Raw genomic sequence first — 14474 nt, 5'->3', positions numbered from 1 at the left:
ATATTTTTTATTAAATTTTGTCCTTTTATTAGTTGTATTAGTACTATTCAACGCTTTGCAACGATTTAAACTTTATTCACTAGTGAATAATGACATTACATTCGCTTATTTACAGATGTAATCAAACAAACTTCGTCACATCTACGGGGCGCGGTAGAAATTTAATAGAACTATAAATTTAGTTTTTGTAATATAAGACATCCAGATTTAATAAAATATTGTATAGAACACGTGATTTAGACGGCCCTCACACAATCAGTATACAGTCAGTATTGAATATTGCCAGTTTTTCATCATTTTATAGAAATTGTCCTCAAACGGTCAAAATTGAAGCGAGCTTTATCAGTATTAAGTTGAATGTAAAATACTAAGGTTTTTCGCCAGTATACTTGTAATGTCAAAATTTGACCTTAAACGATTAGTAATACTGATCGTGTGAGGACCACTTAAGACCTGTTTATTCACTTGTATAGTATAAATAATTATTGTTATCAGGTGTCGATCAGTGACTTGAAGCTATTGCCATCACCGGAATTCAACTTTGATAAAATGCCCATGAACGACAGTTCTGTGAAAACATGGGCCAACTTGCTTCTGATCAGACATAGCTCTCTAAACGCTCACGATAGAAGATCTTACCATGGGCAAGTGAATTTGGCCTACTTGAGAACACAGCAAAATATATTAAGCGCACTTAATGCTACTAGAGTGCTCCACAGTAACCAGCACAGACTGCGAAAGGTAGTTTTTTTATTTAAAAGTGAAATAATATCTACTTTCCAAAAACCTTTAGGTCTTAAAATACCCCGTTAATGGCATGGACCAATCCCAGGAACAGCAGTCAATCGAAGAGGAGTTGAATCAACAGCCAGTACTCTTAATACAAAAGCTTCTGGCAAAAGCCACTCAGCCTAGTCCATTAAAACCCGGTTTCAGTTTGCAAGAAATGCAATTGGCTGCATTAAATTTGAGTCAATATTTAGCGGCAGAAGGCAATTTTGAAATTCCTTGTGGCATTAATAATGATAAACCTAACGCGGCTAATGTACTAGTGAAAGCTAGTAAGTTGAATTAGAGAAACATGTTTGTGAACATTTATAATTCTTTGTTGCTTGCAGCAAGTGAAATTGCTACTCCAAATAGCGAGTGTTCAATTAAAAGTGTTGTAAGTGAGAGAACTAGCAAGCGAATGGAACTGGAAGATGACGCTCCGGTTAACCCTCTGGTTAATCAAATATCTGAAATGGGCTTTACTAGGAAGGCAGTGGAATGCGCCATCAAATCTTTAGGTTGGCATGTTTTTTGATGATTTCTATTTTCATAAAATGAATTGTGTAATTTTTTAGCAATCAGTCCTGATAATTTGATGAGCCCTGAATCAATAGTAGGATGGTTATTGGAACATCCGGAAGTAGCAGCTGAAGACACAGAATCAATGAGTTCTGTATACGAATCGGATACGGAGTCAATTTCATATGATAACGCCCTTGGACAATGTCTTTGTTATGTAAGTACTGTTTTTTGATTTAGATACGACAGATCAAAATTACGGCCGAGAATGTACAGGGTGTCTCAAATTTGATGGTTTTACCAGGTATCTTCAAAAGTAGCAATGGTGGAGCAATAAGGTTTTTGCGAACCTGTTCTCGATTATTGTGAAAGAAAGTTGTGGAGTCGTACCTTCCACAACTGCCTCCTTTTCTGAGCTGCAGGATGATTTTGAAACTATTACCGATTGGAACCCCCTCGTATTTTTTTATTATTAGCAATGCAGAAGGACTACAAATAGTTTTTTGTAGCTCAGAAACACCAAAATGTCACCAACTACCAGTGTCATTCAAACTGTCTTCTGAATCTTGAAAGTATTACCAGAGGTTCTCAAACGTTTTTTGCAGGTCAGAAACACCAAAATAGCAAAATCGCATTAGTGGATTCTGATCTTTTAAAATGTCACGAGCAGTTTGAAAACTGTTTTCAGTTGGTTAGATTCTCAAGGTTGAGAGAAAAATTGGTTAAGGTGGAAGCTTTCTGGCGGCCAAACGGTTTAACCTACCAAAGTGGTGTCATATCTTTATAAAGCCCATTTCATTGGCTATCTATTGACGTACAAAAGTTTATATAGTGTGTACTAAATAAGCGAGTTATTTAGGATTGAATGAAACACTGCACTAAAAAAAGTGGAAAATAAATTCATCAACTTTGACGCCCTCTAGCGGCCAAACCATCAATCCAATTAACCAAAGTTGTCATATTTTTACAAAGCCTATTTTTCAAATAATATGGTTATTGAGGTTCCAATCAAACACTGCATGAAAATTGAACACGAAACATTGGTCAACTTTGACGCCCTTTAGCGGCTAAACCATTCGACCAGTCAAGCAAAGTAGTTATATCGTTGGAAAGTTCAGTTCATGGATGGATTTTTGGTTTAGTAATTAAGTAAATACCTATTCTAGGATGATTATTTATTTTTTTTTAAACCTCCATAACCAGAAATGCCACATACAAGCGGAAAGTCATTAGCCGATTTTGATTTTTTTTTAATGTTTAAGCCTAAAACAGAAAATTCTGAGTTAGTCTATTGGAAACCATTCGTAATTTTTCGTGTATGTCGCTAACAATAAAGAAAATTTGTGAAAATACCAAATGACATATTTTCATCACCCTGTAGCTCAGAAACGGGGACAACTGTGGAAAGTACAACTGCTCCTCATTCATTTCACAAAAATCGAGTATAGCACAGGTGCGAAAACCGCATCGCTCTATCTGTGCTAGTTTGGGTGATACCCCCTGTAAAACCATTTAATTTGTATAGGATCTTTCACTGGGGACTGACCAACCCCCCTTTTTAGGCTTCCCTGTATGTAATAATTAAAAAAATTGAGATTGAGATGTAGTTTAAAAAGTTATAGAGAGGACCATTCCTGAATTATAACTCTGGAATCATAGCCATATGTGTAGAATATAAGAGATGCTTTACAATTTTACAAAAACTAAAATAAAATATTAAGAAATAAAAGAAAAAAAAATTGAAAATTTTGTGGTCATTTTTGGATTCAACTTTTTAAACTACATTAAATGGCTATTTCAGTTTTTTCGAGACAGAAAAAGGGCGTTGGTCAGTCCCCAGTGAAAGGCCCTGTACATTGTCCAAAAAACTATCAAATTCACAAACATTTCCCACAGTTTCTAAACATAGTTAGATTTTCAGGGCGACGATCAAGATGCGAACGCGCAATATTGTAGGCGTTCGCAATTTTTATCAAACGATGAGTATGCGATGTACGTGAGGGACAACGTAGAAGTAGGAATGCTCGTGCGATGTTGTAAAAATTACGAGGAAGTGCAGCTTGGCGATATTGGCAAAGTGGTTAAAATTGACCGTGAAGGACTTCATGACCTTAATCTACAGGTAGAACCCCTCAACCTGTTTGTTAAGGTTTTAGTAATCATTGTGATTTAGGTTAATTGGCAACACAAGATCAGCACGTATTGGGTCAGATTTATTCACGTTGAACTTCTTGGTTTTCCTCCATCCATGCCCACGCCCGCTTCTATCAAGGTTGGAGACAAAGTGCGCGTTAAACCCACAGTTACAACTCCTCGCTATAAATGGGGCTACGTAACACACGATAGTATTGGCATTGTGACTGCTATTTCATCTAACGGGCACGACGTCACTGTTGATTTTCCTAAGCAACAAAGTTGGACCGGATTGCTGTCCGAGATGGAAATTGTTCCATCGTGCCATGAAGGTGTTTCATGTAACGGATGTTGCGTACAGCCAATTCGAGGTAAGTGAATATATAACTAAAATTTAAGTCAATAAATATGATAATGACGTGCAAACAGAAATACGGAGCAAATTTTATAATCGAAAAACGTTGAGTTTGGTGACTTCCATATCAAGTCTTAAATTTTAGTCTTGAAACACCATGTACAAGTAACTTTCGTTTTTGTTAATAAAATTTCGCACTTTCTCTGGCTTTTTCTGCTAAATCTGTTGTCCACTATCACACTCCTTGTCTATTATACTCTCGATAATACCTTTTCACCAACCTTCCCCTTCGTATTTGTCTTGTATTTGTATCATTTTTATTACTTTTTTTTTATAAAATTTGAATTACGTTTAGTTTTTTTATCTCATTTCTTTTTTCCTTTTTTATATTCAGTTTCTACAGAAAATATAATCACTTCTTTTTGAATTTCCTGGATGTGAGCCTTGGAGCCTGAGGCCTGTTGGAAATACCTGGCTATTTATTTATTTATTTATTTTTAATGTTGGTTATTTACATATTAACAATTCAATTCAACTATTTTTTTTAAATATTTCCGTTTATCGTTATTTTGTACATTCCTGAGGACTACATTTTTTCTATATGGTATTCCTTATTGTGATGCAAAATATTTATTTTACTGAACAATAATTATTGTGTTAGGTCCCCGATTCAAGTGTAAGATTTGCGAAGGATACGATCTGTGCGATAACTGTTTCTACACGAAAAAGAACCATAGACATAGTTTTGTTCGGATCCAAGAGCCTGGGAGTCCTGAAGTTTACGCAGGAAAAGCAGGAAGGTCGGTACTAACCGCTGTTGTCAAGTGTTAAAGCTACTATTTTTGTAATGTATTTTAGGTATTATAGACAGGACACTACCGAAATGGAAGGCGAAGTGGTCACGGAATGGAATAGAATAGTGAAAAGTGTGACTGTTTCGTCCAAATATGGTGCGAGATTCGATTTACCAGGATCTGTTTGGCAGAGTAACGGGTCGCAAGGAAAACACTGGATTAGACTGGAAATATTACCGAATGTCATTATTAAGAGTTTAAACGTGGGAGTGGATCCTTCGGATAATAGCTACATGCCTTCATTGATAGTTGTAAATGGTAAGTCCCTTTATACTATGCAAAAGTGTTATTTATAGTCAGAATTAAAAAATTGTTATGTTGTAAAAATTGTAAGTGCGAAAAGTACGACTTATGCTCTAAGAATGAAGTTTGACCATACAAAAGTGACGAAAAGCTCGATAAACTGAATCACAACTGGCGACACTCACATTTTAAATCTGTTTGCACTGTGGTGTAATGGCCAGAAAATTCTTTCTTTCACTTTTTGAGTCTTACAGGCCTATTTTTTGGGTTTCTAAGGGCAAGCACTTTTTCCTTATCTAAACAACTACCAATTTCGGTTCAAACATTTATTCACGAACCAGAAATATGGATAATTCTCAGCTAGGTACGGTACGATTCCTACGTCTTAGTTCTACTTCGCTAATCTGAGTTTAACGTATTTTTTGGACACGGTTTTTTAATGCAAGAAATTGAAAGGTTTTTTCAACACTATGATTTTTGGATTATTCACTTACGAATTTTGAAAGAACTTAATTTTATAACTGAACGAGAGTAGAACTAAACTTTTTGGTTTCATGTCGCACGATGTATGATATGCAGGGTGAAATACAAAAGTTATCCGGGCTTATAAGCCTCTTCCTTTCATCTCTTCCTTTCTGTTGATGATGTTCTCGAGCTTAAAGATCTCAATGACTTCTCTAGTTAATCTAGGATAGTAACGTTGTGATCGATCCAAAACTTCCACCTCTTCAAAACGAATATCATCTCCTCTAGAAAGTGTATGTTCTGCCACCGCTGATTGTCGATATGTCCTAGTCTGCAACTTCTCTTGTGCTCTGCTATTCTTGTGTTGACACCACGTTTAGTCGTTCCAATCTCTAAAGTCTCTAAAATCCTTCCAATCCTATCCGTGACCTTGTGTATGTATGGTAAACAAGACCAACCAACCCTCTCTTAAACATCCCCCGTTTGTTGTCTACGTAGTTCGTTGTTCCTTGGGCGAGTTGCTCTGTTGAATTGTCGTCTACTGTATCCGTTTCATCCAAAAACCCTTTCCAGATGTTTAAGCTCCTTTTCTAACTCTGATGGTTCGCAAATCCTTCTTGCCCCCTCCACTTTAGAGAAGCACAAGGTCAAGACGATTGGGATTTTAGTTTTAACCGGCCGTAAAAGCCTTCATAGTCTGATAATATGCAGGGTGTTACAAATTCGTTGCATTAGCATTGCTATCTCAGAAACTATAAGTGATAGAGCTTTAGTTAAAAAGAGGGAAAGTTGCGCATTTTATTGCTAAATAATTTGGTAAAAAATTCATAATTTTTTTATTACATCCGGAGATATCCGACACAAACCGAAAAAGTCAAATTTCTATTTTATTTTGTTCCCACTTTGTTATTAATTATTTTGGAAAATCAATGGCACCTTTTGGAGGCATTACGCTATTCAGCTTCGACGTTTCGTTTTTTAGATACCATCATCAATTTCAAATACATACATTTTTCCCGAAAGTAATGATGTGCCACACTTGTCAAAAAATTATAGCTTGTGAATGTACTAAATTACTTGTTTTTGTTTTTTAAATATGCATTTGGAATTTATATGTTGTCATAATGAAAAGATAATTTAGTTTGATATATTTAATAATTAGGTTTTGCTCTTTTTAACACTAGAAATAAAGTTTAAGCTGTTTCATCAAATCTCAACCTGGAATTTAAACATGTGAGTATCTGAAAAAACAAATATTTAATCAAAAGCATATTTTTTTTTAAATTAATAAAAAAAAGTACCATAAAAAACTCTCTCTCTTTTTTTTGAAGGAGGAATGAACCTAATTAATAAATTATATCAAACTAAATTATCTACTCTTATTATGACAACATATGAATTTCAAATGCGTATTTTTTTAAAGAAAACAATTATCTAAGTACATTAAGTATAATTTTTCGACGAGTGTGGCACATCATTAGTTTCGGAAGGTCTGTAGCTACTAAAAAACGAAATAAAAAGTACAGGTCCATATTTGAAAAATTGAAGTTGATGATGGTATCCAAAAAACGAAACGTCGGAGCTGAAAACTAAAACCATTTTCTTGAAGAGCAAAATAGGTGTCTCCATAAGGTGCCATTGATTTTCAAATCAAATCAGTAAAAAAGTGGTAAAAAATAAAATAAAAATTCTACTTTTTCGGTTTTTGTCGGATATCTCCGGATGTAATAAAAACTTTTTTATACCAAATTATTTCAAATCAAATCAAATCAAATCAAAATACGCTTTATTGTTTTTTAACTAAAAATAGTTGTAAACAAAGCCATACTATACATATACAAATAAAGATAAAAATACAAATTCACCAACCCACAGTCACGTTATCACTAACAAATTACATGTAAGTATAAAAGTTTAGTATAAAAACAATTTCAATAACTTAGAGGTACATATGCACATAAAGACAATTAGAAATTTAAAACCGTTCCGCATAATATTCACTAACATTATAGTAGGCTCTCAATGAGCAACATCTTGACCTCCTTTCTAAATCTGTACCCCTCAGAAATCTTTCTGATGCCAGTAGGCAAATGATTGAACAGCCCACGTCCATTATACACCAATGAGTTAAGTAAGCACGTGAGAGGTCACCGGAATAGGTAATGGCAACATATATGACTGCCTGGTGACATAAGCAGACAAACTCTCATACAGGGTCGTGCCGTACTTCTTATGCATCAGGGACACCGGTTCCAAGAGTTGTTTCTTTCAATAATTGGTTTTCAACATACACAGGACCCAAATTACATTTAAATGACATAACATTTGTCTTTAGAATATTAAGCGACAATTTATTAGCGTCACACCAGTTCTTCATAAGACACAAGTCATGGTTTATTTGCTGAGTCAATGTTTGCTCATCCGTGCCACTCCACAGAATAGTTGCATCATCCGCAAACAGTGTAAACTGCCCATACATGTCAAGATTCACAACGTCATTTATATAAAGCAAGAATAAAATGGGTCCTAAAACCGAACCTTGCGGCACGCCGCTGCTCAAGCCCTGTCGGTTTGACCTTGCTCCATTGCATGTGACAAACTGGACCCTATTGTCCAAATAAGACTGGATCCAGTTGAGGCCCGTACCTCGGAACCCGTAAGTCTCCAATTTCCGCAGTAGTATTCTGTGATTGACACAATCAAAGGCTTTTGCCAAATCACAAAACACCGCCGCGACAGCCTGCCGATCATTTACGCGCAAGTAAAGGCTTTCCAAAAATCCAAATATAGCGTCGCCAGCTGACTTCCTCTCTTGGAAGCCAAACTGTACCGGAGTTAAAATATTTTTTATCTTACAAAAGTTTATTAGTTGTTGTTTCACCAGCTTTTCTATCACTTTCGCTAACGTTGCAACAGTGCCACAGGTCTATAGTTTTCCTCATCTCCACTCTTGTACAGGGGCACTATATTGGCAACTTTCAAACAACAACTGGGAAATTCGCCAGAAACAAAACAGAGATTCACGGCCTCCGCCAGAGTTCTAATAGTATTATCTGAAAGTTTATTAAATATTGTGGCTGAAATTCCATCCCAGCCTGGAACCTTTTTGCTGTCCAATTCTAAAATAATTTTTCTTATTTCATGTTCATTAGTGGGCGCAAAGAAGAATGTATCAGGCACATATCCACCTCTCAAAAACTCTTGGAAATTTACATCATTTTTAATCTGTCCCGATAAGTGTTGGGCCACGTTGCAATAAAAATCATTCAAGTCATCTGCATTGTGTTTAAAATCCATTACTGTACTGCTACTCTTTTTCCCCATTAGTTCATTTACAATACGCCAGGCTTCTCTTTGTTTGTCAGAAGAAGAATCAATTCTATTTTTGTAATAAAGTTGTTTCGCGGTTTTTATTAGTCTACGGTATGTGGTCCTATATAAATTAAAATATGTAATAAAGTTTGGGTTCTGCATATTAAATTTTCTAATGTAGGGGAGCGACCTGAAGTTCCTGGCTGATACCTTTATGCCCTTAGTAATCCAAGATTTTCGTGATTTTGGCTTTATAGATTTGATAGGGAAACAAGTATTAAAAATATCTGTCAACAAAGCATGATAACCCTCCAAAGGACTTTCAGAGCCCAACACAGCACTCCAATCCCTTAAAACCGCCAGCCGCGAAAACCTATCATAACTTTTTTTAGTAAACATTCTGCCACGGCGCTTCACTATTTTAGTCTTTTTTCTATCAATTAAAAAACCGCAGTGCACTATCTCATGGTCAGAGATTGCACTGTTTGATACACAAGAATTGACACTCTCCCTATCAAAATTGGAGATAACATAATCTATCAGTGTTGAACAATGAGATGTAACTTGTGTAGGCCTCTCAACGTGCATGCTTAAGCCATAAGAATCAATTAAATTGTGTAACACATTACTATTAGGATCCAAAGCAGAGGAAATCCACATTAAAATCGCCGCAAACAATAATGTTTGACTTCGGAGGGAGAACAGAAATAGCTGATTCTAATTTTATCAGAAAGTTGGTCACATCACCAGATGGTGAACGATAAACACAAATAACGTACAGTCTTATTCTAGAACAATACACAGCACAGTTCAAATGAGCGCTCTACCTTGAGATTGTCAAAAATATTAATTGATTTAAATAAATTCTCCGAATAAAAGTCTTCACGAATCAAAATACTTACGCCGCCGTACCCTTCTGAGCGGCAAAAAATATCTAAAACCATATAATTGGCTAAGAAGCTTTTCATGCGGTTTCAACCAGTGCTCACACATGCACAGTATCGTCGGTAAATTAAAACTATCTAACAATATACTCAATTCGTTCAGCTTATTTCTACATGACTGCAGGTTTATCAAAACTAAGGAAATACAGTCATTGTTACTCTTGGGGACAAAAAATCCGAGTTGCGTTCCTCCGGTAGCATATCTATCCGAACAGACTCTTCAATAGTCTCAGTAATGTCAGAGTTTTCATGCTCACTAGCATTTCTAAATAATTCACTTCCGTCCACCGTAAGAACAAAAATCAGATTCCCCGTTACCTTATGTTTTATCAAATCTAAACTTGCCACCACTAGACCCACTGTACGCCTCCTCCAAAGATTCCCTCTTGCGTCACGAGCATTTCTAAGAAGCAATACTTGCCCATCAGATACTCTGTTTACCCTATCAATGAAAGATTCAAATCTCTGAAAGAAACTATACATTTTTCCAGCAAATCGGCCGACACCAGGGGGAGACAAAAATATAAGATTTGTATGTGTACAATATCTTATTCTATCCCAAATAGCCCTAACTTTTGGAATTTTCCCCTGCTGAAATTCTCCATTTAGCAATAAAATGCGCAACTTTTAACTAAAGCTCTATCAATTATAGCTTCTGAGATAGCAATGCTAATGCATCAACTTTGTAACACCCTGTATGCCTGGTTTCTGAACCAATAGATATCCTTCACATAAGAATGTCGATTCGATAAAATGTTTAATTTGTCCAATTTGGGTTTCTTAAACAAACCTTTCGCTTTCATACATTATGAGAAAGATATTTCATCCAAAACGATCAGATATAGTCAAAATTTTAAACCTGCAAGTGCTTCGAAAAAATGGCGCATCAAGAAGTAGGTCCACTCATCGTTCATTCACACTGAAAGTGGAAATCTTTTGTCTCTGTATCTAGCTTTAATGCTAAAAAAATCCGATTATATGTATAACCAACATTATGTATATTATTATATCCGCACACTGAGATGATTTCCGGAAAGTTTTATTTATCTTAAATGGTGAAAATCCAATTTTAGATCTATTAAAAGCTTTTAGTATGTGGGCAAAGGCACACTGTGTCTTTGAGAAATTTCATCTGACATACGCAGAAAGAGATGATTCTGATGATGACAGTTTTTCACTATGATCACTGTAGCGAATGTAGTTTTCTAATTTTAAACCACTTAAAAGTACACATTTAGTAGTCAAAATAACTTACTCCCTGAAAATTCATAAAAATAATCCCTCACTTCCATAAAAATTATTTGTTCTGCTCGGCTTGCCAACTTTGTGCAGCAATCTGAAATTAAACGTCAATGACGCGCAACGGTTGAATTGTTAGATCTACTATATTATAATTGCTTGCTGTGTATAGAAAAGACCAAAATGCAAATAAAAAATGAAAATGTCAGTGTCATCAGTTTGATTTCGATATTAAATTTACATAGTTGTGTATTAAATTATAGACGTATAGAGCATTATTTTTTGATTGACAAATATCACTCTCAGAGCAAAAAAGTAATTTATTTACACTTATACTTCATAAAAATAATGACTGTATTTGTTTTTAAGGTGGAAGCAATGTAAGATCACTTACTGAGCTTAATTCAGTGTCAGTAAAAAGTCACGAAACATCAGTAGTACTTTTATCAAATGTGGACCGATACTATCCCATAATTGAAATCAACATTACTAAATGTCGCAATAATGGCATCGACTGCAAAATTCATGGAGTTAATATTGTTGGGATAAAACGTCAAATTTGCGGCGACTTCAGGACGTCTGTTTCTTTTTTGGCGAACGATTGGGACTTAAATCAGGAGGCAATTTCCGGTCCCGCTGTAAGTGTACTACACATTTATGTGTGTTTTTATTATGTGTCATTTATATGTGTAAACTCAGTAGAATTCTGAAATATTTACATCTCTATAAAAAAGTTAAAATCAAATTAGATCAATAAATGGAGAAAGCACATATGCGGAAAATCAGACAATAATGGAATGACATAACAATGTAATACACATGTAAATTATTTGAATGTGACAAATAAAGAGGTAACCATCACATTCAAAACATTTATCTGTCTCATTGTTACGCCTTTTTGTTTTTGTTTAATTTTCCAAACATTTTTTTACAAATTATGAAGATACTTGAAGACAGATATATCAAAATACATTTTTTGTGATGTATTTATATAATTTTATTTAGCAAGTCAATCATTAGCTAGAGAAGAATATGTTCAGTTTTTTAAAAAAGGCGTTTTTTAATTTATCCCGTTTTACAGGTTGTTAGTGTCTCTCAGGATGATTTTTGTACTTCTAGTAATATAGTTGGTTGTAAAGTGTATGTATGGGGATTAAATGACAAAGATCAATTGGGTAAGAAGTATTAATGTAAGTAGAATATTGAATATGATTGATGTTGTTCGTTTAGGAGGCATGAAGGGTTCGAAAGTAAAACTTCCTATTCAGTCAGAATTCCTTTCTCAACTTCGACCTGTTCACATAGCGGGAGGTTCAAAGTCGCTGTTTATTGTTTCACAGGAAGGAAAGGTAAGTTTATTGTTGTGTTGAATTGGTATGTGACATAATTAAGGCAAATAATAAAGTAAAATGGGATAGCGGTCGACAAATGTACTAGAAAGGTAAATGTTTTGAATATGACAAACAAATAAAGACGCAAACGTCACATTGAAACAAGCACATAATAATACTTACTTACTACAGAATTGAGGATAAATTGCATGTAAAATTAATTGAAAATTAATGCGGTTTATACTTTTCTTGCTAACCTAAAGAGGATGAAAAATTTATGATTTCATTCATGAAAAAGTTCAGCTCTAAAATTATTATTTGTAAAATTAAAATAATAAACTACTAACACTACTAAATTAGTGTATCCTTGATAAAACGTTGAAAAAGAAATTGGGAGATTGGGAGAAATTGGGTAAGACCAATAAATAGGGAATGAGGGGAAAACAATAGTATATTACACACCGAGGTGGGAAGAGTTTCTCGTCACAGCTATTTGAAAGCACTATAGATCCAGTGGCGTAGTAATTTTTTCAATAAAAAAATCGCTAATAAAAATTCTCCATTTTCTATCAAGAAAAAGTATCGTAATATGATCTGAAAACTGAAATAAATATTTAAAATTTTCTCCCGTAATAGACATTTCATTCCTAATTATTTAAAAAAAAAATCGTTGAAATCGGTTAATAACCTAAAATTTTATAGGGGTGTTTCCATTCTAAATGGGTCACACTGTATATGGTTGTAAATAAAATTAATTTGATTTTAATGCAAATTTAGTTTAATTCTTAATTTAGAAGTAAAAATTGGGCATAACTTATTATATGATATAGACCTTTCAAACTAAATGACGTATAACAAAATAATTAGTTACAATGCCATAGCTAAAAATAGTTCTCATCATATTACTGTGGTAATTAATCTGAGACTGTAAACTTTGTTTTTCCTATTCCCACAAAAATGTTATTTGTGTTTCTGATCTATTTTCTGTACTCTTTAATTGTATTAATTCTGTATTTATTTACAGCTTTATGCATGTGGTGAAGGAACCAACGGACGTTTAGGATTAGGACACAGCTTGAACGTTCCCCATCCGCGTCCTGTTCCGTTTCTCAGCCAGTACGTTGTTAAGAAAGTGGCGGTTCATTCAGGTGGCAAACACGCGATGGCTTTAACTTTGGACGGTAAAGTGTTTTCTTGGGGCGAAGGTGAAGACGGAAAGCTAGGTACGTATTTTTGGGGAAAATTTTCCGGCGCTAATCGAGATTTTTTTTTAATTCACAGGTCATGGAAATAGATTAAATCTCGATAAACCGAAGTTAATTGAAGCTTTAAAAAGCAAAAAGATAAGGGATATTGCTTGTGGCAGTTCACATTCCGCTGCTATAACCAGCAGTGGTGAGCTTTACACCTGGGGTTTAGGTGAATATGGCAGGCTAGGACATGGGGATAATATCACCCAGCTTAAACCTAAATTGGTGTGTTTAATATGTTTTTTCTGCAAATTAGAAGAGAAGAGTTAGTAACAACTAGTTTTCAGGTCAAGGCTTTAGTGGGACACCGTATAGTTCAAGTGGCTTGTGGTAGCCGTGATGCTCAAACACTGGCTCTTTCCGATCAAGGAATGGTGTTTTCGTGGGGAGATGGAGACTTTGGAAAATTAGGTACGCAATTGTGAATAGATAGATACTCAATAACAAAAGTATAATAACCAGAAATATATGTTGAAATATTGGTTTAGCGGGTTAACGACAATAACTGACAACTTTTTTAATTAAGAGATATGCCGACGTTTCGGCTTTAATTTAAAGTTAAGGTCAATCTCATTTTTAAAATTGTTAAATTAAAAGTTGCAACGTCGGCATATTTTTCGATTAGAGAAGTTGTCAATTATTGTTCTTAACCCGCTAAATCAGTACATCAGAATCTGATAATTAAGAATGAAATTGCAACGGTTACTGTTTGTTGTTTTATTTTAGGTCGCGGTGGTTCAGAAGGATGCAATGTGCCACACAACATTGAAAGACTGAACCATTTAGGAGTAATGCAAATCGGTATGTAAATAATTATTTTTCTAACAAGTGCGGAAAGTGATGCTTTTCAGCAAGCTGACTGTAGTTATCTGTTATTTTTTGTGTTAGACCCTCTCTCGCTGCGTTTGAGCATCAGATATAATTATCGGGTGTAATTGGACGAGTGCATAAAAATTACCTATAATTTTGCATGAAAACTTGTTATCTCTTAACTGCATGAGTTTATTTTCATATTTTTGTGGCGAAAGAGTCCGACACCGGAAGGAAAGCTCCTGTTT

General features: G+C 34.8%; 1 protein-coding gene across 1 annotated transcript in view; it reads left to right on the top strand.

Annotated features, from left to right (window-relative positions):
• The window catches only part of HERC2 (E3 ubiquitin-protein ligase HERC2), a 162166-nt gene that overhangs the window by 71645 nt on the left and 76047 nt on the right, over window positions 1–14474 (top strand). Inside the window, exons 35-49 of the mRNA XM_081974333.1 lie at window positions 496–741; window positions 794–1061; window positions 1119–1289; window positions 1347–1507; window positions 3212–3412; window positions 3464–3794; window positions 4440–4578; window positions 4637–4890; window positions 11205–11473; window positions 11917–12010; window positions 12066–12184; window positions 13191–13389; window positions 13448–13641; window positions 13704–13827; window positions 14143–14217. Coding sequence (XP_081830459.1) covers window positions 496–741; window positions 794–1061; window positions 1119–1289; window positions 1347–1507; window positions 3212–3412; window positions 3464–3794; window positions 4440–4578; window positions 4637–4890; window positions 11205–11473; window positions 11917–12010; window positions 12066–12184; window positions 13191–13389; window positions 13448–13641; window positions 13704–13827; window positions 14143–14217 — 2845 coding nt within the window. The remainder of the gene's footprint in view (window positions 1–495; window positions 742–793; window positions 1062–1118; window positions 1290–1346; window positions 1508–3211; window positions 3413–3463; window positions 3795–4439; window positions 4579–4636; window positions 4891–11204; window positions 11474–11916; window positions 12011–12065; window positions 12185–13190; window positions 13390–13447; window positions 13642–13703; window positions 13828–14142; window positions 14218–14474) is intronic.

Source organism: Ips typographus, linkage group LG2, assembly GCF_016097725.1.
Source record: "Ips typographus isolate SLU linkage group LG2, UJ_Ityp_2.0, whole genome shotgun sequence".
NCBI lineage: Eukaryota > Metazoa > Arthropoda > Insecta > Coleoptera > Curculionidae > Ips > Ips typographus.
This window is presented reverse-complemented; position numbering and strand designations above follow the sequence as displayed.